The sequence below is a fragment of the Penicillium mononematosum genome (assembly GCF_028829835.1).
Source record: "Penicillium mononematosum strain IBT 11891 chromosome Unknown utg000002l:1.0-8112719.0:1.0-8118358.0, whole genome shotgun sequence".
Classification (NCBI taxonomy): Eukaryota; Fungi; Ascomycota; class Eurotiomycetes; order Eurotiales; family Aspergillaceae; genus Penicillium; species Penicillium mononematosum.
Genome location: NW_026643272.1, coordinates 3,879,714 through 3,902,427, shown reverse-complemented (window position 1 = coordinate 3,902,427; position 22,714 = coordinate 3,879,714). Strand labels below are relative to the sequence as shown.

Below are 22,714 nucleotides of genomic sequence, written 5' to 3'. Positions count from 1 at the left end.
TTCCGAGACCTAAAAATAATATCCACAGAAGATAATCCACTGAGAGAATGAATGCCTTCTTCTCAAGTTGTTATGTCGTTCTTGCCCCTACCGCGTGGGTTACCACCTCCACGACGACCATTAGCATTCGCACCTCCAGCACGATTTTTATCCTGGCCTTTTTGGGACTGGGCTGGGGCTTGACCACTCTGATTCGTTTTGGAGGTTGTATGCCCAGAGCTTTGAGCCGATGCGCGTCTGTGATCTTGGGGAGCAGGTCCATCACTGGTATTCTTATTACCTCGACGCTTGCGCTGGCCACCGGCAGCGCCAGGTGCCTTGCCGCCTCGTCCGTCCTTTCCGGAGCGGGGTTCATTTGGCTCGGGATCTACCAGTCCTTGCACACGCTTGCTTTCTTGATCCCACCACTGCTGGAACTCCTGCTCGGCCTGGATCTCATGCATCTTATGCTTGGCTGTGGCTGCTTCACGGATTGCTTCTTTTTCGGTCTGTTGCTGGAGCAAAATGGTCGACAGAGAGTACGAGCCAGAGGATGGAGAACGTGATGCAGATAGGTCAGGGCGTGGGATGTGACGAATTGACTGGATGGCTGGCTGCGGTGATATTGGTTTCGAAAGAGGAGAAGGCTGTGGGTTGCCTGACACACTGCGGCGTTGTGTTTGCACAGGCGTAGCCACCGGCTTTGAATTTGGCGGCGGCGTGCCGGCCACAGTCTGCCGCATGGTCATGGACCGTTGGGTTGATTTAACAGCCTCAGAAGCCGGGGCGCTTTGGCCTGGCAGAGGATCGAGTCGAGGGAGTGATGCTGGAGAAGAAGTTGCTGGCTTCTGCCAAGGGTTCTGTCGTGCATCCTTCGCCTTCTGTTTCGGCAGCCAGCTGCTCTTGCATCTGTTGTTGCTGACGCTTCTTTCGCTCCTTTTGGGAGATCTTGGGTACAAAGCTACCGCTGCTTTCGCGTCGATCTGCCATGCCCAGCGTGAGGTTTGACACCCGAGACTGTAATGCTTCTCCCATGATGTCTTTAATATCCTTCTTGGAACTCGAAATCATTGGCGAGGTCCATGGCGCAGAAGGGGTATTAGATGCTAGGGCTTGTTTTTGGTTTCGAGTATTTGCCCTGAACTCAGATGGGGACTGTGCTAGTAGCGGGTCTCGTGGGGAAGACATCTGATCCTTCAAGAAACCAAGATCGCCCAAGGACTCAGCCTCTGGGACGCTTGCCCCCAAAGCTGGGGAGTCAGGGTATGATCGATTTTCAGGTATGCCTTCTGTGAACCTGAGTCCACGCATCGCGCCCTTGCCTTTCGAATTACTTGGCGACATAAGAGCCTCATCGTCCATTTGAAACATGAGATCCCCAGTCGACTGCCTTGGCTTCAGCATTGGGCTACTACCAGTTGGTGACTCTCCAGATACACTGGTCTTCCCTTTGCGTACAGACGGAGATGAAGTGGCCTTCTCGTTAGGCGTTGACCGCGCTGGCGCATCATAATCCTCGAGACGACCAAGGCGGGACTGCAAAGTCATGGCATCGATCCTTCGTTGCTTATCTGCTTCCACGGAGCTGACAATTTCGGGGTATTTCTCGAAGACATACTCCTCAGAATTACGCCCACGGGATATGGGCCAGCATGCTAGCTGATTCTCGCGGCAGATCAGATCCAACTCCGCAAGGAGCGTAGTATCCAAATCTTCGAGGTATCTATTAGCGAGCATGGCCTCGAGATTGAGACAGATATATTCCAGGGCGGCATCCTTGAACTCCGTGACACAGCAAGGGGCAATGGAATTGAGCAAATAGCACACGTTGCGCGTTGTGACAAAGCGACCGAGCATCTTCTGACACACTTGAGATAGTCGGTCGATCATCAGCTCATTTGCCACGAACATTACATCCAGAAGCAAGTCAATGAAGTCATCAAGATCTTTGGTCCGAACTTCATCAAACAGGCGTTCCTCTGTATCGGCGTATAGGTAACGCAGGACAAATTCAAACGTCGAGCGATCAATGTGCTTTAGGTCAACATGCACATTCTGGTCTGACTCCGTTTTGCGCGAATCTAGCCACCTTCCACCCGCATAACCATGGAAAAGAGTGTCAAAGAATGGGCATCTCTGGCACACGACCTGGCTGTGCACCTTGATTGTATCCCCTTTGAGCTGAATGGTCACGTCTGCGCTGTCAAACAAGAATGAGTGGTTGATGGCGTGAGCCATGTCTGTTTTCAGGCTTCTTTGCGGCTCGACCATTAGTCGCGCTGCCCGCTCCAGCGCTGGCAGGCCCAGTTGCATAGAAACCCGCATAACTTCAGTGCGAACTTGCCGGAAACGGGCCGAGTTTGCGGGTGAGCTCTTTGCTAGGCGCCAAACATCGAGAATGCCATCTGTGTAAAGGAAAAAGACCACATTCATAACGGTCAAGGAATCAACACCTTGCAGGCAGATCTGGGGATGCCCATCCTTCCCGTATTCAATATCAAAAACGTCAGGGACAGATGAATAATATGACCGCCTGAACTCAGCCAATGCCTTTCCCAAAACAGGACTACGACCAGCTATAAGAAACTCATGAACAGGAATGCAAGAGTCAGATAGGGAGCTGGTCACCCAAACAGTCCCCTCGGTCCATACGGGCAGGAATTGATTTTCAATATCCGAGGACGAAAGTATGGCTCTTTGGATACTTTTCCCGGAGGAAAGCACAAGAGGGACGTTCTGAGCGTCATCATCGAGGATAGAGTCCAGCTCTTCCATGACTGGCATTGTAAATGGGGACAACGGCAACATATCATCCCAAAGGCTGCTTTGTCCGACATGAATTTGTTCTCTAGTCACTTCACACTCACGCTGAGCGATAGCATAGGCCCCGAAGGCATTGCTGCGCACTGCCACTGCCCGTGAGAGACCAGGTATGCGGGCAAATTTGTAGTCTTTGGAGGCTCCCTCCTTGTTCTTTGTCCGCCGTTCCTTTCTCCATGCAGATCCAGATGTTGTACAGATAATGATCGAACCATCTTGTCCGACATCAACATCACTCGCTGCCATGTATGATTTCTTAACGGACCATGCTCGAACAGGGGCAGCTAACGAATTACGAATCTTTGCGGGATTGGTTGTGGATGTTGAGACCGAAGAATTATCGGACTGGTTGACTTGAACAGTGAACACATCACCAGAGCTGGATAATGCACATATGGTGTTGCCTCCAGATACAATCTTGACCACACGGTTCGCAGTTTTGTCATACCTGGTTGCCATGAAGCTATCCCTGATGAATCTGGAGCTCACCTCCAGTGGGAACGAGAGTTTTGAATAGCCATATGACGAGAAAACCCAAACTTCGTGGTTCTGAAGAAGCACAGACGTAGCACGATCAATTGCGGACACCATCTTGATTGGACAACTGAAAAGGGATGCCCCAACGCGTCGTGGTGTCGTTTGTACCTCAAGTGAACGCGCATCAGAATCGACCAAGCCAAGCTGACCTTCATTCTTGCCAAATGTATAGAGACCTGAGGTACTGAAGACCACCGAGTGGATAGACGACGCTGCTGCGCCTATGATCGTTTCTTTCTTGAACGGATTAAAGATCTGGCGAGGAGTCGTCTGGATGGGAATGTCGTTTTTGTTGCTAGTCCTGGGCAGGCCATAGCCAAGTTGCCCGAATTTGTTACTTCCCCAGCTGAAAATTTCACCCTGCTCGGTAATTGCCAGGCTATGGTCTTGACCCAGAGCAGCTGATACGACTTTCTTGCCCTCCAGTCCTCCCGTTTCAATACAAACAAAGGTGAAACGCGTGGACTCATCTCCTGTTCCTAGGCGGCCTCCAGGTCCAAATCCACACATGAACAGATTAGCCTCGGGGTCGTCTGTGATTATGGCGGTATGCAGTTTAGACATGATAATGTCTTGGAACTTCATTGGCTTATTTCTGATCAATGTGGGCAGCTCGGTCAATTTGCTCTTGGGGGCGCTATCCTCAAGCCCTAGGTGTTCCAATTTCTCTTGGTATTCGCGGTAAAATCGGCGCAGAAGATGCTCAGGGCGCTTCAAGGAGATACGCTCAGGAAATTGTCTGTCATCCTGGTCCCCTAGGCCAAGGTTCAGGTTCTTGTTGCTTCCGAGTGTAAAAACTTCATCGGCGGAAATATCCACAGTCCCTTTCAGGGCACTCCTAAGAGCGTATGGCCCATCTTCCCCATCATCTCCAAAGTTTGAGGCAGCATTGGAAGCAGCATCACTGCCCAGAGCATCATCATCATCATCATCAAGGTCTGGGTTCGGCCACTTTTCAGAGAGATGCTTAATGTCGCGGGCTCTAATAGTCGCCCCGAAGACGTCAAAGGGACTGCAACCCTCACGGTCTTTGATCTTGATCAGGCCACCACTCGGATGACTCGTATTTCCACCTTTGCTGAAATCTGTCATGTCCTGTAGGTCGCGCGCCATGAGCGCCAGAGCAATTGTGGCATTCCCAGCGTAAAGAGCCCGATGCAGAGCCGTCCATCCACTCTCCCGGTCCTGCACAAATATATCGATAAATGGAACTTCCAACAGAGCGTGTGCGAACTTGAAGGCGGTAGGTTTCGAGGACGAAGCGACGTGATGCAGCAGTGTACGACCGTAATGATCGCGGGCATTGACATCAGCACGCGACAAATTCGTGCTCCCGCGCGGGAAGGCCGTTCGGTCAGGCACGGAGGACGAAGGTAATGATTCGATATTCTTCTTACTTCTCGGTGGGTTCGGGGACGAGGCAATCATGGACCCGGGGCTTCCAGTCTTCGATGACAGATTTGTCGCAGCTCTGGATGTGCCTCCAGAGCCTCCTGCAGCTCGCGGTCCCGCGAACGTCGCGTTCGCCAGAGACCGCTGGAACCGCTCGACATCATCTTGAATGAAATACTCCCAAAGCTTGTTACTCATGTGCTCGGAGGGGTCGACGCGCCGAATCTCTTATCAGGCCCAAGCTGAGCGTCGCCGTCACCACAGTGGGGTGGACCGCGACGGGGGAGCTGGGTGATAAGAGAGCTCTGGTCGGAAGGGAAAGGATAAGAATTGCCGACGCTATGTAGGTCGACGCGATCTGGTATCACAAATTTTCTGATCGTGGGATTTAACGCGAAATCGGTTGTGGGTTCGGAGTGTGCGCGTGTGGCGAAAGTGCTTTGGCGGGCAACTCGAAAATTTCGAGGATACGGAATGAGGGGTGTCTCGACAGGGTGGGAAGATGTCTAATATCTCGAGATGGAAGGAGCAAAGATGTTGCAGGTCGCACTTGCCAGATATCCAGTCCTCGATGTCATCCATGGATCGTGGAGCCGCCACTCAGTAGGCGATAATGACCTCCGGGTCAAAAAACCGCGTACACAGTCGTACATCTATATCGGACACGGGTCATTTCGGGCTTGTCCCACTGCTCTAAATGCGACGAAGCTTGTTTTAAATGAAGTGTTTAGAGATTCAAAGGTACACAATGTTCAATTTTCATAACCAAGTATAGGTGAGATATAACTATAGAAAGACCCTCACTTGACTAAGTCGAGAGAATGACTTGAGTAATATAAAAGAGTTAAAAGCCCATAGACTGAGCAAATCCTCTCACAGATTAGAATTTGTTACCAGCTTCCAGACTAGAATCTATTCCCAGGTTCCACCTAAGTAGTTGGGGTAAAGAAGCCGATGAAGCCATCTATACTAGGGGAATCTGTATTATGTGCCTACATGGACGCTATCACCGTCTGCGCATTTACTCTGACCAATAACGACGCGCACGTCCCTCCATGCCCCCGGACGAGAGGCGAGGATCATCCAGGGCAGAGCCCGTGGGGAAGTGATAGGATGATGCACCCTTATGTATGTACTATGTTGTATGCATGACATTCCATTTCATTCCGAATTCATGTAGAATTGTCTGGTGACATATGTCCGTACCACACAGACCAGATCTACATCATAATCTTTCGGCCAGTTTCCAAGTCCTGGATCCCCTTTTTCAGCTGAGCTCGTCGCCGACTCAGCGTTGCATTCTCCCCGCAATCTCCATGAGCTGGTCTTCCGCCAGATCCGCAACAAACTGGGGCGAGAAGAGTCCAAGCGGCTTGCTTGGTCCGGTAAGCAGGCAGTACCCGGTAGCTTGCAGGCAGATGTTGTCGATGAACCGCTTGGATGCCACTGCGTAATAGGCCGCCAGAATATCATGGATGTAACGAACGGTTCGTTGGGTGTTGCTCATCGGGCCTTTCTTCTTACCCTTTACAATCTCATACTGCTCCTGGTGGCTGGTAAAATATTTTTAGTATAGTATCCTCCCCATTGACCGAATGGATTAGTTGAACGCACCTTTTCTTTTGAGCTATGTCGAGAGTTTGTTGAAATCTGTTGTCCAAAGTCATCAGGTTCATGCGCTCGACCTCGAGAATCATCTGGGCCTGGTCCTTCGCTTCCCTGTATCTCTTGGACAGTTCATCGACGAGAACATTCACTAACTTGTCGCGGATTTGCTCGTCCGGGCAGATGGATAGGAGGACTTTGAGGATGAATGTATGCATGATATCAACCACATCGCTGACATATCCGAGTGCAAGTTCCGTCCATTTGCCTGATTGCTTGTTCATTATGGTGCACAGTAGAGATGTCTGGAATGTTCCCAACTCGAATCCGCGGGAAGCACGATATTGGTCCTCGATCCATGCGAGGATGCTATCACCTCTTGGCTTCCTTATGTTGACTTGTTCGTGGAGAATACCATCAATGGCACCACTGTGCTCTGACGCATTCATGTTCTTACGAACAGCGATTCCATCCGCCTCCTCATCGTCATTATCGTCGTCATCGCTATCACCGCTATCAGATTCAGGTTCAGGTTCAGGTTCAGGTCCAACTCCTGCGGGACTGGGGTGCTGTGTTGCTGGTGTCCAATTGAGGAATTGACACTCGAATCCATATTCTTCCACGTCGGACTTGAAAACATCCATGCGGTTTCGGACTATTGTTGCAAGTCGAGTATCTTCGGCCTTCTCAAACAGTTCATGTGTGCCATAGGAAGTTGCCATAGCCTGCGAGACAATGTTTTGAAACTTCACTATAATGTCGAGTAGAAAGTTTCTCTGCTGCTCTGGGGTACTTCGCTCGATACCAAGAGCAGAAAGATCCTGCTTCATTGCCTTCAACTTTCGGCCAACCTCGGCGCGCATCTACATATATAGTTAGCCAAGTCTGCGAATCGCGACATGCCTTGGGAAACTCTCGACCAATTTGGGCGGTTTGCACTTCTTGCAGGCGGATCTTGAGGGAAGCAATGCCAACTTTTTCTTTCGGAAGGTTGTTCCACGGGTGAGCTTCACGGAAGAACTGGCTCTCGACCACATCTCGGTTGGAGTCCTGGTCAAGTAGCTGCTGTTGACCGGCATTACGAACAACAATCCAGCCAAGCTTCAAGGAAGAGGTTTTGCCTTCCACCAAGTCGATGACCTTGTCCTCGGCACCCTTGTCTACCAAATCGGGTTTGGTAAACACCCCCTGTGTGCGACTTCCCTCGGTATCGCACTCACGCGCCATCTCCAAAATCTCTTGTGTGGCTATGTCCACATTTGCGGGGATCACGGTCAGCATGATAGAACGAGGGTTGCGCATGTAGCTGAGGACCATGTCCTTCACCATTTTCATATCTTGCTTGGTAGTGAGACCATCTGTGGTGTTCTTAAAGATGCCCGGGACATCAATTATGTTCAAATTATCTTCTTCGGGGCCACAAATGTCTAGCCGGAAGACGTCTTGGGTGAAAGTAGGCTTGAGAATCTCCTCCCTGGAGCGGGACAGACCCATGGTCTCGTGAACCTATAGATACCAGTTAGTAGAAGGGACAGCTAACATTCTTCAAGTAGCGGAGCTTACTTCACGCATTGTTCGAGCGAAGGATTCGGAATCGAGAGACTCCATATGGGTTGCTTTCCATGCTGCCAGACGAGAAGCATGCTCCGCGGGCTTGCCAAATGCTGGAATAATAGAGGCACTGATACTTCTCTTTGTGTCAGCCTTGGTACGCCGAAAGATGATATGAGTAGCAAATCGTGTGCACAGCCCACTGTCTCTGGGGAAAGGCAACTTGGTGAGACCCTCGAGAACAGAACTTTTCCCACTAGATTGGTCTCCCACAACAACAAGCTGCGGCAAGTTGACATATCCAGCAAGGTTACAAGCAAGGAGCCGGTCGATCTTTTCCAGCAGCACTGGGTCACCGAGCCCTTGGCCAGGCAACTTCAGGGTCGATATAACGGCCATGTCGGTATTTGTGGATGGATGATAAGGGGGTGAGTGGGGAGAGGGAGGGAAGGAAGGAGAGAAGGGAGAAAGTGAGAGAAAGTGATGTGACAACGAGAAAATATTCGTACATAATCTTCCAAAGTCTGACTATTCAAGAAGCATTCCAATGGTCTTAATCCCGTCCTCTTTACCGGCCATATGAACCGCCAATTTCGATGGAGTCTCATTCTTCTCGTTCCTTGACTTGGGAATTGACTCTTATCAAATTGCTATATTTGAAGGATCGTCACTATACATATCTTTCAATCTTGTTTCTTGCTCTTGAGCATGTAACATATTGGATGGTTTTAGAGGCCACTCCACAAATGCTTTCTGCAAGGCCTGGTATATGAATTTGATATCAGGATATTCTCCACACTCAATCTTCTCCATTTCTCCTCAAATATCCCTCCGCTTTTCATCACCAATTCTCGTTGAGCAGGCTGAATTGTTTGTGTCTCGCCATAGAATTGAGTGACAGAGGCAGACTATGTGTCCATGAGATACTAGGACATTCAGGCTCGGGGGTCCTAATTTGTCTCGCCTAGCATCGTACGCGTTCATCAAATGATCCTCTACATCACCGCTACCAGAAAGCCATTTGATGACAAAATCCTTTGGTAGCGATCGGGACCTCGGGACTTGTCTAGGTGTTCAACTACCCATCCACTAGTTCAAAGAACTACTTCTTGTTCCTTTCGGCTCTCATAAGGATTTAGGGCAAATCCTACTGACACACAGCTCTTCCTCTAATTCCAGCATAAAGTGTCATTGTTATACTTTACTACGTGATAGTAAATCAAGATGTAACGGGTTTCTTTGTTAATAGAAAAGGCCATTGTAGCAGCCAAAGTTCTTTGAGGTTTTTATCTGTGTTACAAACACATCGTATTTCAGCTCACTACATAAACCCCCTCTTCCCCTCCAGGCTGTAATAGCTTGGCAGTATAATCAAGAAAGCATTTTCTCTTGAGAGATAACATACTATATAGCTGAATGTCGTCTTCCCCTGCCAAAGGTCAGTCGTCAGCCCCATCCACCCCACTAACCGGCAAAATGCGCGTGCAGGCAAGCCCCTTTGTAACCCGCAAGCACCATATTCCGGATCCCCGCGACGATGGTAAGGGCTATTGCTGGGTCAGTGTTATACTTCTACCGGAAGCGAAGAATGGCACCCATAGTGACGAAGCGATTATGTTATTCGTAATTCAGAAGTGCAAATACGGCCAAACCGCCATGACCCATCAGCCACTGCATGGGCTGGGTGACCACTGTATCTCGTTGCCAGTCAAGTGGAATACACCTAGGCAAGATCTACGTACAGTGCGGGATCAGGCTGCGGCTCTCGCAACATGGTGGCTTGCTCAAGTTCGTGAAAATAGGGTTACTATTGACCAGAAGATGGTCTTCGACGACCGCACCACGGAAGGATTCAAAAGCATGTTGGATATGGTCCCTCCTGAATGGGAGAAACCTGGGTATTCTGATTAAAGCAAATATCGTGCGGATTGTTACTATAGTATTTGTTTTGCGGTAGCTTCCGGGGAGCTTAGCGAGATGGAAGATGCGAAGCAGTTTTGTATTTACCAATTCCAACCAGGGTACTCAATGTGTCAAAACATCAAATGGTTTGAATCAATTTACCATGGCCCTTCCAAGGTTCTATGTCCCAGTGTGTTTTTCATTGGTGGATTCTCTCGATCTTCTTGAGACTCCACTTGGTCAGTACACTTTTTTTTTTCTTCCTCTGGCCCCTGAAGAGGGTGTTTACAACGTAGGTGATCCATAAAAAGCCAGCTCCGGGGTTTTCCATTGTAGGGAGTACGGGTCTTCACTCTAAAAACCATCTGGCAAACTTAGACGTAGACCTGAATAATGGTGAGACCACAGATTTGTTCAAAACCCACACAAGAGCTTAGGCACCGCGTTAGTCTAACGTCTGCAACAGTTTAGAAGGCTTCCCAGGATGATCAACTGTGGGGTTAAACTAACGCATGCCCCAGGCCATCCATTATTCTAGGGTCTGGTTGAAAGATATTAACTGAAGGGAGAAAATATAAGAGAGAATGGAAGTTACACTAATCAAAGACAATAAATACAATATGCCTGAAATATTGATGAAAGAAGATATGGAGGGTGTCCACCGCTATCGGCGAAAATGGCATGGACTCGAGATATCTACATCAAGACGGGTATATTGTCAACTAGGGCTTTGGGACAATGCACAGTATATCCTCCTCTCTGATCTCTGCTCCTACCAATCGGTCCTATATCCTATTAGAAATCTCACTTCTGCCTAGCCTTCACCTTACTAAAAAGGGACAGTGTGTCATCTGCTCCCCAGCATCCGTCCATGGAGCCCGCCAGAACACGAATGAAGCCGAATAATGCAACCGAAGCCCTTTCATGTGAAGTGCCAATATACACCTAGCGACAGCATCTTATGCAAGAAACTGCTTCTTGCAAGATCTTCCCCCGCATTATGAGGGGTAACGCTAAGACAATGTTGGCTTAGAGCGCCTATGAACAACCAATTGCGGACGGACGGAGTACGGATACGGAATATGGGGATTAACGTGCGTATTCTGACCCGAGGCGTATCCACCACGTATTCCAATAGTGCAGAAGGGGGTTCCTCCGATATAATGTCTCAGTAATCAGCCTCGGATATTGCATCCACGGTGCCATTTATGCATCCCAAAGGTGAACAACGAGGAAAATTTATGCGGGGGCGCCGATCTTCCAGTCCGAAAAATTTGAAAATTTGTTGGGCCCCAACGTTTGTCCGGAAGGTTTTGAAGAAAAAAAGATAAAGACATGAGTCTAGCTGATAAGTTTATTTTGCTGATCGCTCTGTTGAATGTGTAAATGCTTCTGTGGGCAAAGTATATGAAACTAATATCATATCAACAGGGAGATCTGCAAGACATCAGACAGATCATGTATTGCCCCATGGGTTCTACACGGAGTTCTCTCCATCATCCGGGGCCGTGTGATCGCCGCAGTATTTGCCAGCCTCGGTTGTGGATATCAATCACATTCTCAGGAACAACCTTTGGGAATGTATGGATCGCCCCACGTATATAATATGAGATTGCCCCCTTTCCCCATGCAGCATCGCAGCCGTGACTCTGCTATATAGAGCAGAAAATGGCATTGTCCCTTGTGCGCATGGTGCGCCTTGCCCTGGTTGGTCTGGTGGCATTCACTTCAACTGTCTCAGCACTACCTGCACCTCCAGTCCCTCGCAGCACGGTCCTGGCTCCTGACGCTGATCCGTTCTATCAGCCGCCTGCTGGCTTCGCATCTGAGGCACCTGGGACAATCCTGAGCCAACGCGACATCACTGCCGCGTTCTTCGGTCTCATCCCAATTGACGTGGAAGCCTATCAGCTGCTTTACCGCACGACTGCAGTCAATGGCTCGGCCATTGCAACAGTTACGACGGTGTTCAAGCCGAAGGACGCGAAGCTAGATCGTTTCGTTTCCTTTGCCACGGCCTACGATAGCTCGGCGACGAAATGTCAGCCTCGCTATGCCTACCAGCTTGGTGCGCCACAGGACAGTTTGATCGCTTCGGTCGAGCTATTAATCATTGAGATCTATCTTGCTCTTGGGTACACCGTCGCTTCTCCCGACTATGAGGGACCGGAGGCTGCATTTGGACCTGGTCGTCTCGCGGGTATGGGTGTATTGGATGGTATCCGTGCCGTGGAGAGCTTCAAGACCTTAGGTCTCGACGATAACCCCATGGTTGTCGGCATGGGCTATTCAGGCGGTGCCATTGCTACCGGCTGGGCAGCTTCTCTGCAGCCCAAGTACGCGTCAGAGCTGAACATCAAGGGCTGGGTGCAGGGTGGAACTCCCTCGAACGTCACCGGCACGATGTATCAGCTTGACAACACAGCCTTCAGTGGTTTACTGCCCCCAGCTATTGCTGGTCTCTCAAAGTCAACCGCCTACGGTGCCGAGCTGGCCCCTTTCATTAGCGAGGTCATGACGGCCGATGGCCAAAAGATACTGGACTCTACTCTTTCCGAATGCGCCACTACGAATCTCTTGGCGTTCTTCGAGCGGTCAATCTTTGAAACTAGCTTCCAAACGATGGGTGAGGATTTCATCTTCGACCCGATCGTTCAGTCTGTGTTGAAGCAGAACAACATGGCTGCCAACAAGGACGAGACCCCGACGGCGCCAACCTTTGTGTACCATGCTACAAATGACGAGGTCATCCCTTACGCAGATGCCGAAAAGATGGTTAATTCCTGGTGCGACTGGGGTGCGAACGTCAAGTTTACTACTTATGCCAGCGGTGGTCATGCGACTACTGAAATCATTGCCATTCTGGATGTTATCAATTTTGTCAAGGACGCATTTGCTGGCACGACCAAGAGTGGCTGCACTGAGAATACTGAGCTTATCAGTATCCTCAACCCGATTGCTCTTGGTGTTCAGCTTGAGCCTATTCTGGTGAAGCTCGTTGATGCGCTGTTCAATCTTGGTGAACAGGACTCAAAGGTCAAGAGCGACCCTGTCGGAGTGCTCAGCACCAATCTTTAAGTGAATGTTGACATCTACTACCATTGGACATAATGAGCGTTGAGGGTTTGAGCCGCAACTTTTGTATATGTTTTTGATCTACATATATGCACATAGTTATATAATTCGCTCTCGCACCATCTCTTTGTTTATCTTGGTCAGATTATGGGATCCTTTGTCTATATATAACTTTTTCTTTCAATATATAATGTTCATCATCAACAATGGAGATGTCAGGCTTCCTACATCACCAGTTGACCGATCTAATGATCAATGAAGTTATGACGTTGGATCAGATAACCGTGTAACATGCCAAAATAGAATATGGGGAAATGGAGATAAAGTACATACATATATGTATACTTATAGTACTCCAGTATGAATGATATCATCATCAGCTGCCTATACCTCCAGGGGTATATATGTAGATATTTTGATATCACGCCTTGTAAGTCGTGATCAGGTGCTTATCGTTTCCAGGGTACCTTGCCCGGCTACGGCGATCCTTGCGACCGTGCATAGTACCCGGCTTGTACAACAGATCTCTAGTAGGTAAAAGTGTAGGAGATATATGCCTAAGAGTAAAAAGAAGAATAGGAGAGAATATCAAGAATATCAAGAATATAGGCAGCAAACCCCCCCGTGTTTGCATCATCTGTGTGGCGTTCTAGGCTGACTAGGACAACTCGAGACCTGTCGAGTCACCGGATGTGCGTCACAGACGAACTATCTTCGTTATCACACCCCTTCTCTCTGGCCTTTCTCCGCATCCATCTTGTTTCTCATTACTTTCTTACGGGCTTTCTTATATTTCTTTCATCTTTCTATCGCCTCACACGGCGAGTTCATCCAACTGCATTTGCCCGTGCGGAGAAGCTCTAGACTTGCTCCGAAGGTCCCAGGCCGGAGTCACCCCTAGACCACATGCTGGGCGTCCATTGTCTTATCGTGAATCATTCAGCGTCTCAAATCCAGGAACATCCTTAGAAGATTATCATTCTCCTCCCCTGTTAGCATGGCCCTCAGTCCTGGAAGCATCGCTGCCCGATTGCGTTCCTGATAACAGATTCCGGCGGTGATAACACTCCTACCCAGCACTCCTTGGGCTCCATCAAGGTAATACCCTTCTTTCCTCTTGTTCGCATGAGTCTTGATGGTCGCTAACCACGCGCTCGCAATTAGCCGCCCACCATGCATCAACATCCCCGATCATCGGTGCCGTCTCCGGCGCCAAACTTCCCACCCAGACCGACAGCTCGGGACGACCGCAGAGAACAGGAAGCCGCCCCGAGCTCCCCAACCGTCGATATGGGGTCTAATTCTGCCAGGGGGGTTAGGGATAGAGTCGGGACCTCAGCCGTCCGAGCAGGGGAGGAATGCGGCACTGGGCAAGGAGGCCCTGACCCGGTTAAATCAGATAATATCGGTATCGTCCATTCAGATCCTCCCCCCAATGGCTTATCAGGTTGGTTTATTGATGGCTAATATCTTTCTCAACAGAACTACCACACAAAAGCCGCTTTAATTATCCTGCATTCACGTGTTGCACTGCCTCCCTCCTTTAACAAGGGCTCCGAGTCCCCTAGAGTCAACCGCTGGGTACGTTTCCATCTCATGGTCGGATTTACGATGCTTTGGGGGACAGTCAAGCATCTGAAAGTAGCAGGTGCTAACTCTATTTGTCTTGTTCCAGTTCAACGTGGAATTAGATGATACAGATGTCCTTCGGGAACCCCTGCGACCTTGGAGAACATGCGATGCAACAGACAATCGACCACCACCCCTCGTTATCGAAACATACCTAGACACAAAGGGTCTCACAAATAACCAAAGTTTGGTGATTCTGGATGAGAATGGGAAGCGTTGGGATGTGCGCGAGTCGCTCGCGGCGCTTCAGGGCGCCCGTGCTAAGCCATACCAATCGGAAAATGACGAGATTATCTTGGAGCGGTGGAGAATCGAGTTGGGAGAGTCCTCAAGCAGGCTTCCGGCAGATTTGGGCTCTATATTGCCGACAGTTTATAAGAAAAGCATTGTGCTCTTCCGATCCTTATTCACCTACTCCAAGTTCTTGCCCGCATGGAGATTCTCTAAACGCAACAAAAAGTTGCGGCAGAGTCCAGCTCTCCAGATCAAGTACCGTGTGGTAGATGGGAGCGTTGCTCGTGATGACCTTTCACTGGATCACTTGACAGCCCCTTTGAGTGAGGGAAGCGAAAAAGTGGTGGACACCTACAGCTTTGGGGTCACGGAGTCGCCCGCAGGTCCCTTTTCAGTTCAAGTCACGTATCGGACGAATTGCGATTTCCGCGTTGACGACTCGGAAGCGCTGCTGAGCTCGCGGTTTATGGGTGCTGACGACGAGATCTTTCGTCCATCGTTGCCTTCAGATGATGTCAACCGCCCAAATCCTGAAGTCGGTTCTGTGCCAGTGGAGAGAAGGGCAGTTGAGAACCCAGATTGCACACGTGCATATGGCAGTCTCTCGACTTTCCATCAGGTTGGCCCAACAACAGGTGCCAGTCCTATATCAACGCTTCGTGCAATGAGAGATTCGGGCGCGGGGTCTCCTTCCCCGACAGACTCACCCAGGAGACTCCTCCCTCCTGCGAAAGTCGTTCCTTCAGGACGTGCTGCGCAGATTGCTGGTGAAGGTGGAAGCTCGAATTTCCAACGCCGCCCCTCCGTTTCATTCCAGCCCTTCAAAGCTCCCCCTCTTTCTGCTTCCCCGGCTTTAGCAGACTCTCCCTTGGGAGTGTCTCCCCGCAACATGTCTTCACGCATCCCCACAGGAACATCTGCCGATTCACGCGTTATGCCGCCCCTTCTTCTGCCGCTTCAGCGCGCAGACCTACAACCATTGCATCTGAACAAGCTATATCATCCTCTAATTCCGCATCCCCCAAGCCTGCTCCGATCTCCCGGTACAGCAGCTCCTTCAGCCACCGACGAGGCCGCCTTTCTGCAGGGGCAAATAGACTGGAAGACGACAACTCCAGTGGCCGAGCGAGCGCGACGTCATCCAATGCACAGCCTGGGTCCGGCCTACTCACGGAAGCTACAGGCACGAGTGCAGAGTCCATTCAAGCAGATGATGAGAACATCTCCGAATTTTTGAAGATGCTTGATTCGAAGAAGGACCTAATGAACTCATCTACCTCGGCATCTATTCAGCCTGGTCCTAACGCCACCGCAGCAGCTCTTGCTCGCTTCCGCGGTATGCGAGATTCCAACGCCGCGTTGTCCGACTCAATGTCACAGTCTATGCACATGCATCGCTCTTCCATTTCTTCGAGCAAGCAATTGTCGGGTGTCCCACCAATGGTTGCAGGTACCTCCATCTCTACAGCTTCTTCCCCGGGGAAACCCATATCCCCCCACACCCCTCATACTCCCCACACTCCTGCTATCCGCTCTCGTCTGAGCTCGAACAGCGTTGCTGATGACATTGAGACCGATCACCACTCAAGACTCCCTCGCATACACCACGACCCGCCGCTGGAAGAACATTCTAGCGCAGAAAATACGCGAGCGCCTTCTTCTACTGCAGGTGCTATTGACATCCCAACATCACCGAGGATATTCAATCCTGCTTACCGCCGCTCGAGCTCCGCAGCCGTGCGCCGGCCGATTGTTACAAGCGACGACGACGAAATATTCCCATTCGGCCTTCGCAGTCTCAGCCTGGGGGCTGATGAGCCCGCAAACGCTACGCTGGGTGCCACCCAACAGCAGAACGAGTCCCAGAAAGACCAACAATCACCGGCCGAGGACCGAAGCGGTCCGTCAGTCTCTACAACGGGTCCGTATCGGGACAGTGCATCCCTCCGCGGGCAAATGTCTGGACCAACCAGCGCTTCAGCCTCCTCCAACCCCCATGTCTACCAGCCCCGGTTCGCCAGCTCTCGCGGCCGCGGCTACTCAGGCGGACATTCCCTCAGCTCAGCATCCAGCAGTCTCGCCCGGGGCGCCAACCTCGCCCCGCACTTAGCAGAGCGCGACCAGGACCGCGATGGCAACGCCAGTGGAAGCAACAGCGGCAACTCCACGCTGGAAATCCGTCGCGGTTCTGGGCAGCGGCCAAGCACGGGTCGGACGCTGTCTGGACAAGCGCCGGAAGACGACGAGCCGCTGCTCTTCGCCATGAGCGACTTTGGTGCCTCGCGGCGTAGCCTGGATGAAGGTAGGCATGGGAACCATGGTGGGACTGAATCGGCCGCTGGGTCCCGGCGTGGTAGTGGGAGACGGGGAGCAGGGCTCCCGGGCTTCCATGTTTGGTCGTGAAGTATGAATTTGATGTTTTATTTTTGGTTTTATATTCTATCTTAACTTCTTAGGTCTCTCCCTCCTCCCTGACCTACCGCTCAAACTTCATCTTTCTTAGGCGATTGGGCCTCCATTTCAATTCTTGATTCTTTTGCTTTTAAACCATTTCTTTCTTACGCGGTTGGCTGATTTCATAGACTGAACACTCCAATCACAGATTGATTACTGCGATGTGCATAGAGATTGGGTCTTGTTGTTTTGTTTGGCGTCTTTGTTTCTTTCTTTCCTCTTACTTTCACTTCACTTCACTTCACTTCACCTTTGAAGTTGTGGGATTGCTTTGCTCATTTAGCATATTCCCTGCATGATTGATACGACTTGATGGTTTTTTGGGGACTTTTTCTCCCTACGACTATATGATTCTTGATCTATTTGATGATATTGGTGGTCCTTACTTGGTAGAGTTAAATTACTATTAAAAAAAAATTGAAACGCTTTGGATTTGCCGTGATGAAATTGCAAGAGAGACAACATTGAAGATTGCAAGTATAACAGCGGATAAAACACGAACGGAACGACCGTATGGGTATGTATGTATGACGAGCACGATGAGGACCCTCCACGCGCAGGGCCCCATGGATCAAGATCAAGTTGGACGTAGCCATGGGGCCCTGGGCGATGGTGGGAGGGAAGGAGAAAGGGAAAGGGGGAAGAAGAAGACCTGCCGGGCTTTTATAGGCCCCCAATGGGATATTGACGCAGCTAGAGACCCTGACAAACAGGCATTCGTATACTCTTAGATTTAGCCGACGCTGGGAAAGGCAGCTTTATCTATCTGCATGGCTTAACCTGGGTATGGCAGATTGTAGTCTTTATAAGACCTCCGCGGTTGACATATACATAGGCTTCGAACTTGCCGGCATCAAAGTTCAGATTATTCTCACTTTCTCAACGAATTGACCAGCTCATTATATACTCTTTCGCATTTATCCATATGAACCTCATATAGTAAGTCAGCACGGCTTCATGGAGTTGCAAGGATTTGGTAAAGATGAATGCAACCTAACATCTCAACAGAAATAGGCCCAAAGAGACCCCGAGAACCTCCCTCCGAGGTGAGACCGGAGGCTCATGATGGCCTGGCCTGGCAGTAACAGACAGCCATTGCCTCAAAAGGCCGATTCCAGGTTGCGTATCCAACCAACCCCAAGTTACGGGAACAAGGGAGATATCGAAAGACCAGCAGGATACTGGGTAAAAAGGTAGACATGCAATGACATAATTCATCGTTTTCTACCAAAAACCATAGATAGGAAACAGATACACACGCAGAAGAAAAAAACAAGTGACTTCGTTACGGATCATGGGCATTCCATGAAGACATCTAAATACATTGAACATCCCAATTTTTTACCCTTCTAGCAGACCTCAACTTAACTCGCTTATGCGATGTAGGTCGAGGCCGACACGTCACCACCACGGCCGGTCCAGTTAACGTGGATATCCTTGCCCTCGGGGAAGGTCTCGTTAGCGTTCTCGGGCTTGATGCGGAAAGTGTGGGCACCGAAGTAGTCACGCTGGGCCTGGAGCAGGTTGGCGGGCAGGTTCTTGGAGCGGTAGCCGTCGTAGAAGCTGAGGGCAGTGGAGAAGGCCGGAGCGGGGATACCCCACAGAGCGGTCTTGCTGATCACGTTACGCCAGCCGTTCTGGGCGTTGTTAATGGCCTTCTTGAAGAAGTCGTCGAACAACAGGTTCTCGAGGTCGGGGTTGTTGCGGTAGGCGTTGGTAATATCCTTAAGGAAGACAGAGCGGATGATGCAACCACCGCGCCACATGAGGGCAATGGAAGGCTTGTTCAGCTTCCAGTTGTACTCCTTGGCGGCCTATATTAGGGATGAGGGTTAGAAACTGACTATCAATAAATCTGACAAGAAGAAAACTTACGTTCTGGATGAGCATGAAGCCCTGGGCGTAGGAGATAATCTTGGAAGCGTACAGGGCCTGCTCAAGGTCGTCGACGAAAGCCTGCTTGTCGCCCTCGAACTTGGGAGTAGGACCGCTCAGGATCTCGCAGGCACGGCCACGCTCGTCCTTGAGAGCACTGAGGCAGCGGGAGAAGACAGCCTCACCGATAAGGGTGACGGGCATGCCGAGGTCCAGAGCGTTGATGGCGGTCCACTTGCCGGTACCCTTCTGGCCAGCCTTGTCGAGGATCTTGTCAACAAGGGGAGTGCCATCGTTGTCGTTGTAGTAGAGGATATCACGGGTGATCTCGATCAGGAAGGAGTCAAGAACACCGGTGTTCCACTTGGCGAAAACATCACCAATCTCCTTGGAGGAGAAGCCGAGACCGCGCTTCAGGATATCGTAGGCCTAAATGATGTGAGTGGTGGCTTGAGCATATTTTGCAGCTTGAGAGTAGCCTTACCTCGCAGATCAGCTGCATGTCACCGTACTCAATACCGTTGTGGACCATCTTGACGTAGTGACCGGCACCCTCGTCACCGACCCAGTCGCAGCAGGCCTCACCGTCGCTCTTGGCGGAGATGCTCTGGAAGATGTCCTTAATGTGGGGCCAGGCCTCCTCGTTACCACCGGGCATGAGAGAGGGACCGTAACGGGCACCCTCCTCACCACCGGAGACACCGCTGCCGACGAAGTTGATGCCCTTGCCGGTGAGGTACTGAGTGCGGCGGTTGCTGTCGGGGAAGTGGGAGTTACCACCGTCAATGATGATATCACCCTTCTCGAGGAAAGGCAGAAGGGACTCGATGAAGTCATCGACGGGCTTGCCGGCCATGACGAGGAGCATGATACGACGGGGGCGCTTGAGCTTGGCGCAGAACTCCTGGATGGAGTGAGCACCGACGATGGACTTGCCTGTCCTATAGTGAGCAATTTGGCAAAGGGGATTGGAACATGTTATTCTGTGTAGAGCTTACCCTTGGCCTCGTTCTCCAGGAAGCGGTCAACCTTGGCAGTGGTACGGTTGTAAGCGCAAACGGTGAATCCGTGATCAGCGACGTTCAGGATCAGGTTCTGGCCCATAACGGCCAGACCGATGAGGCCGAAATCAGCACTGGGAGCAAAGTGCGCCGGAGCGCCGACATTGATGCCGGCGAGACGGGCGCTATCGTCAGCGATCAATGTCTCTCGTCAACAGCTGGGTAAAAATCACAATGGGAACAAAAAGAAAAAGGAAATCCGTGCGCTTCCGGGGAAAAAGGAGCAGACACGCAATAGCTCCATTGGCATCATCTTGCGGGAGCTTCTATAGGAATTGAGTCTTCCAAATAGAGCTGCTGCATGATGTCTGAGCAGCATTGAAGATCCATGCGCTCTGTTATCACTGCAAGATGCAGGATGTAACCACTGGGCTGGGATGCTGGGAGGCTGGAATTGATGAAGTGGGGGGGCAGAAAGTAGATAACTTACACAGCCTGGTCAGCCATGACGATTAGATGTGAGATATGGGGGGTATTGAGTAGAGTAAAGATGAATCTAGAGAAGAAAGGAAGATGAAGAAGGAGAGGAGGGGAAGAAGAAGAAGTAGGCCGGCTGACGGAGCAACTCTTCCGTCATCTTGGTGGGACATACCGGCGGGGGTACCATGTACCAGCGTTATTCTTACTGTCTCCGGTGTAGCGCCAAGTATTAGGTACAGGAGCAGAGTCGTCCGGTATCAACCCACTCGGGTTCTGTTAGAATTTGGAAAGCATTATCCGATCCGGTTTCAATTCCCTTGCTACTAGATGCTACCGATTTTCCTTTTAACATAGTATGTATGTATGTATGTGATTGACATTGCAGCTTTTACTGTGTACAATAGCGGGGCATGGAGGGGTAACTTCCAAGGTTGAACTGAAGAATTGTATATAATATAGATAGTACGGAGAGAATTAAGTATCGAAGTAGAAAATGATGAAGCAGAAAATCAACCGAATATCCATGTAACTCCATCGAAACCATCCGAATTAACCATCCCACCTTGTCCACGCATCGGTGAACTGTTCTGGCAGAGCTGCGACGGAGAAATCACTTGCCGATGAGTTCATAACCGGCGCATGCGCTAGGCTGTTTTGGGACTGGAGTGGGGGTTGCAGCTCCGGCAGCGGCAATGACTCAGCATGTTTGCTTATGTTATGGCTGAGTCAGGAAAGCTTGATCGAGTCATGTGACACATCCGTCGCCAACGGCCTAGCCAGCGCATCCAGAGACGGGAAAAAAAAAAGTCATCTATTATCTCTTCTCCGATCTTTTTATTAAGCATTTGCGATCCAGTATAGTCTTGAAGACCCGCTTTTTTCTAGCTCCCCCGGCTTCTCACTGTGATCATTTGCAAGCTGCGCGACGTTTCGCCTCTTGCAAGTGCTCATCCTTCGGGTGCCTCTCAAACGTGACGTCTGGCGAATGACTGCGGCGTCAGTCAGGCCCTGAAGGTACGTTGCGGTTGCTACTTTGCATCTAGGATTCTCGTCTCTCGCATTTCATTTCTCTCTCCCTATTTGGATATCCCGTTCATCATGCCCCTTCCGCCTCCTCCAGGTCTCAGCCAAACTCCCTCGTCACTTCCGCCCCGCCCACCTCCATCCTCCAACACCGCGCAGCCTTCCACCGCCAATCCTGCAAGCCATGGTGTTAGAACTCGACCAACTGGCTACAGCGCCTTCACGGCGTTCCAGCCGCGCGCGGTAGCATCCAGTTTACCGCATCGTGCCAATACCCACTCAGTCTCGAATCCGCCAGTCTCTGGATACACAACCCCCGCCAACAGCTACATCAACCACTATCAACAGCCCCAGGCATACCAGAGTGCGCCTTCCTACTATGGACAACCTCAATACCCTGAAAACACATACGGCCCGACCGTTCCACACATTGCGAACCCGTTCGGACCTACCCCCAACCAGGCCAACACAGGATTCCCACAGAGCGGCAACGCCCCCGGCTTGGATGCAGAGACTGAAGCCCAAATTGCGCAGTGGCAGAGCGCCTACAACAAACCCAGTGAAGACCCCAAGAACCAAGCCAATCAGCCTGGCTCAGGTGTGAACACAGGAGCTGGAACCCCAGCTGGTACTCCTGCCCCGCAGTCCCAGCCACAAAAAACAGTCATTCGTTCTGGCGGTGGTGAAACGTGGACCGACCCGACCCTATTAGAATGGGACCCGTCACATTTCCGCCTTTTTGTGGGTAACCTCGCAGGTGAAGTGACTGATGAGTCCCTGCTCAAGGCATTTTCTCGCTACCCATCGGTCCAGAAAGCGCGTGTCATCCGAGAGAAGCGAACCCAGAAGAGCAAAGGGTACGGCTTTGTCAGCTTCAGTGGAAGTGATGACTACTTCAGAGCGGGAAAAGATATGGAGGGAAAGTACATTGGTTCGCACCCAATCCAACTGCGCCGAGCAGTGACCGAGGTTCGCCCAGCTTCGAACCCCAAGAATGGAAAGAAACAAGGCAAAGGCAAGGGTCCTAAGGGGGATACCGCCGGTCGGGTGGGTGGAAAAGTGAAGCAGGACGGTATCAAAAAGCCAGCCAAAACCAAGGGAGGATTGAAGATTCTGGGCTAACTCTATGGATGCGACCGGTTCATGTGAAGAAAGAT

At 50.7% G+C, this 22,714-nt stretch overlaps 8 protein-coding genes across 8 annotated transcripts; 4 read left to right on the top strand and 4 right to left on the bottom strand.

The window, feature by feature from the left end:
• Positions 1 to 62: 62 nt before the first annotated feature.
• Positions 63 to 728, bottom strand: N7519_003259 (uncharacterized protein; the record flags this gene model as incomplete). The annotated part of the gene is made up of 1 exon (XM_057290037.1): positions 63 to 728. The coding sequence occupies one exon, from the start codon at positions 726 to 728 to the stop codon at positions 63 to 65; it is 666 nt and encodes a 221-aa protein (XP_057151239.1).
• A 25-nt stretch (positions 729 to 753) lies between these two features.
• N7519_003258 (BTB domain and ankyrin repeat protein) lies at positions 754 to 4,926 on the bottom strand (the record flags this gene model as incomplete). The annotated part of the gene is made up of 1 exon (XM_057290036.1): positions 754 to 4,926. One exon carries the CDS (start codon positions 4,924 to 4,926, stop codon positions 754 to 756), a length of 4,173 nt encoding a protein of 1,390 aa, XP_057151238.1.
• A 1,090-nt stretch (positions 4,927 to 6,016) lies between these two features.
• Positions 6,017 to 8,283, bottom strand: N7519_003257 (dynamin family protein; the record flags this gene model as incomplete). Its single annotated transcript, XM_057290035.1, has 4 exons — positions 6,017 to 6,281; positions 6,343 to 7,196; positions 7,273 to 7,839; positions 7,897 to 8,283. 4 exons carry the CDS (start codon positions 8,281 to 8,283, stop codon positions 6,017 to 6,019), a joined length of 2,073 nt encoding a protein of 690 aa, XP_057151237.1.
• A 1,077-nt stretch (positions 8,284 to 9,360) lies between these two features.
• On the top strand, positions 9,361 to 9,795 carry N7519_003256 (uncharacterized protein; the record flags this gene model as incomplete). The annotated part of the gene is made up of 1 exon (XM_057290034.1): positions 9,361 to 9,795. One exon carries the CDS (start codon positions 9,361 to 9,363, stop codon positions 9,793 to 9,795), a length of 435 nt encoding a protein of 144 aa, XP_057151236.1.
• Positions 9,796 to 11,454: 1,659 nt separating this feature from the next.
• N7519_003255 (uncharacterized protein) lies at positions 11,455 to 12,864 on the top strand (the record flags this gene model as incomplete). Its single annotated transcript, XM_057290033.1, has 1 exon — positions 11,455 to 12,864. One exon carries the CDS (start codon positions 11,455 to 11,457, stop codon positions 12,862 to 12,864), a length of 1,410 nt encoding a protein of 469 aa, XP_057151235.1.
• Positions 12,865 to 14,034: 1,170 nt separating this feature from the next.
• On the top strand, positions 14,035 to 17,127 carry N7519_003254 (uncharacterized protein; the record flags this gene model as incomplete). Its single annotated transcript, XM_057290032.1, has 4 exons — positions 14,035 to 14,308; positions 14,360 to 14,442; positions 14,537 to 15,655; positions 15,751 to 17,127. 4 exons carry the CDS (start codon positions 14,035 to 14,037, stop codon positions 17,125 to 17,127), a joined length of 2,853 nt encoding a protein of 950 aa, XP_057151234.1.
• A 1,424-nt stretch (positions 17,128 to 18,551) lies between these two features.
• Positions 18,552 to 20,561, bottom strand: N7519_003253 (NADP(+)-dependent, decarboxylating phosphogluconate dehydrogenase; the record flags this gene model as incomplete). Its single annotated transcript, XM_057290031.1, has 5 exons — positions 18,552 to 18,992; positions 19,054 to 19,482; positions 19,538 to 19,989; positions 20,052 to 20,188; positions 20,545 to 20,561. The coding sequence occupies 5 exons, from the start codon at positions 20,559 to 20,561 to the stop codon at positions 18,552 to 18,554; spliced, it is 1,476 nt and encodes a 491-aa protein (XP_057151233.1).
• A 1,071-nt stretch (positions 20,562 to 21,632) lies between these two features.
• N7519_003252 (RNP domain protein) lies at positions 21,633 to 22,679 on the top strand (the record flags this gene model as incomplete). Its single annotated transcript, XM_057290030.1, has 1 exon — positions 21,633 to 22,679. One exon carries the CDS (start codon positions 21,633 to 21,635, stop codon positions 22,677 to 22,679), a length of 1,047 nt encoding a protein of 348 aa, XP_057151232.1.
• Positions 22,680 to 22,714: the final 35 nt, after the last annotated feature.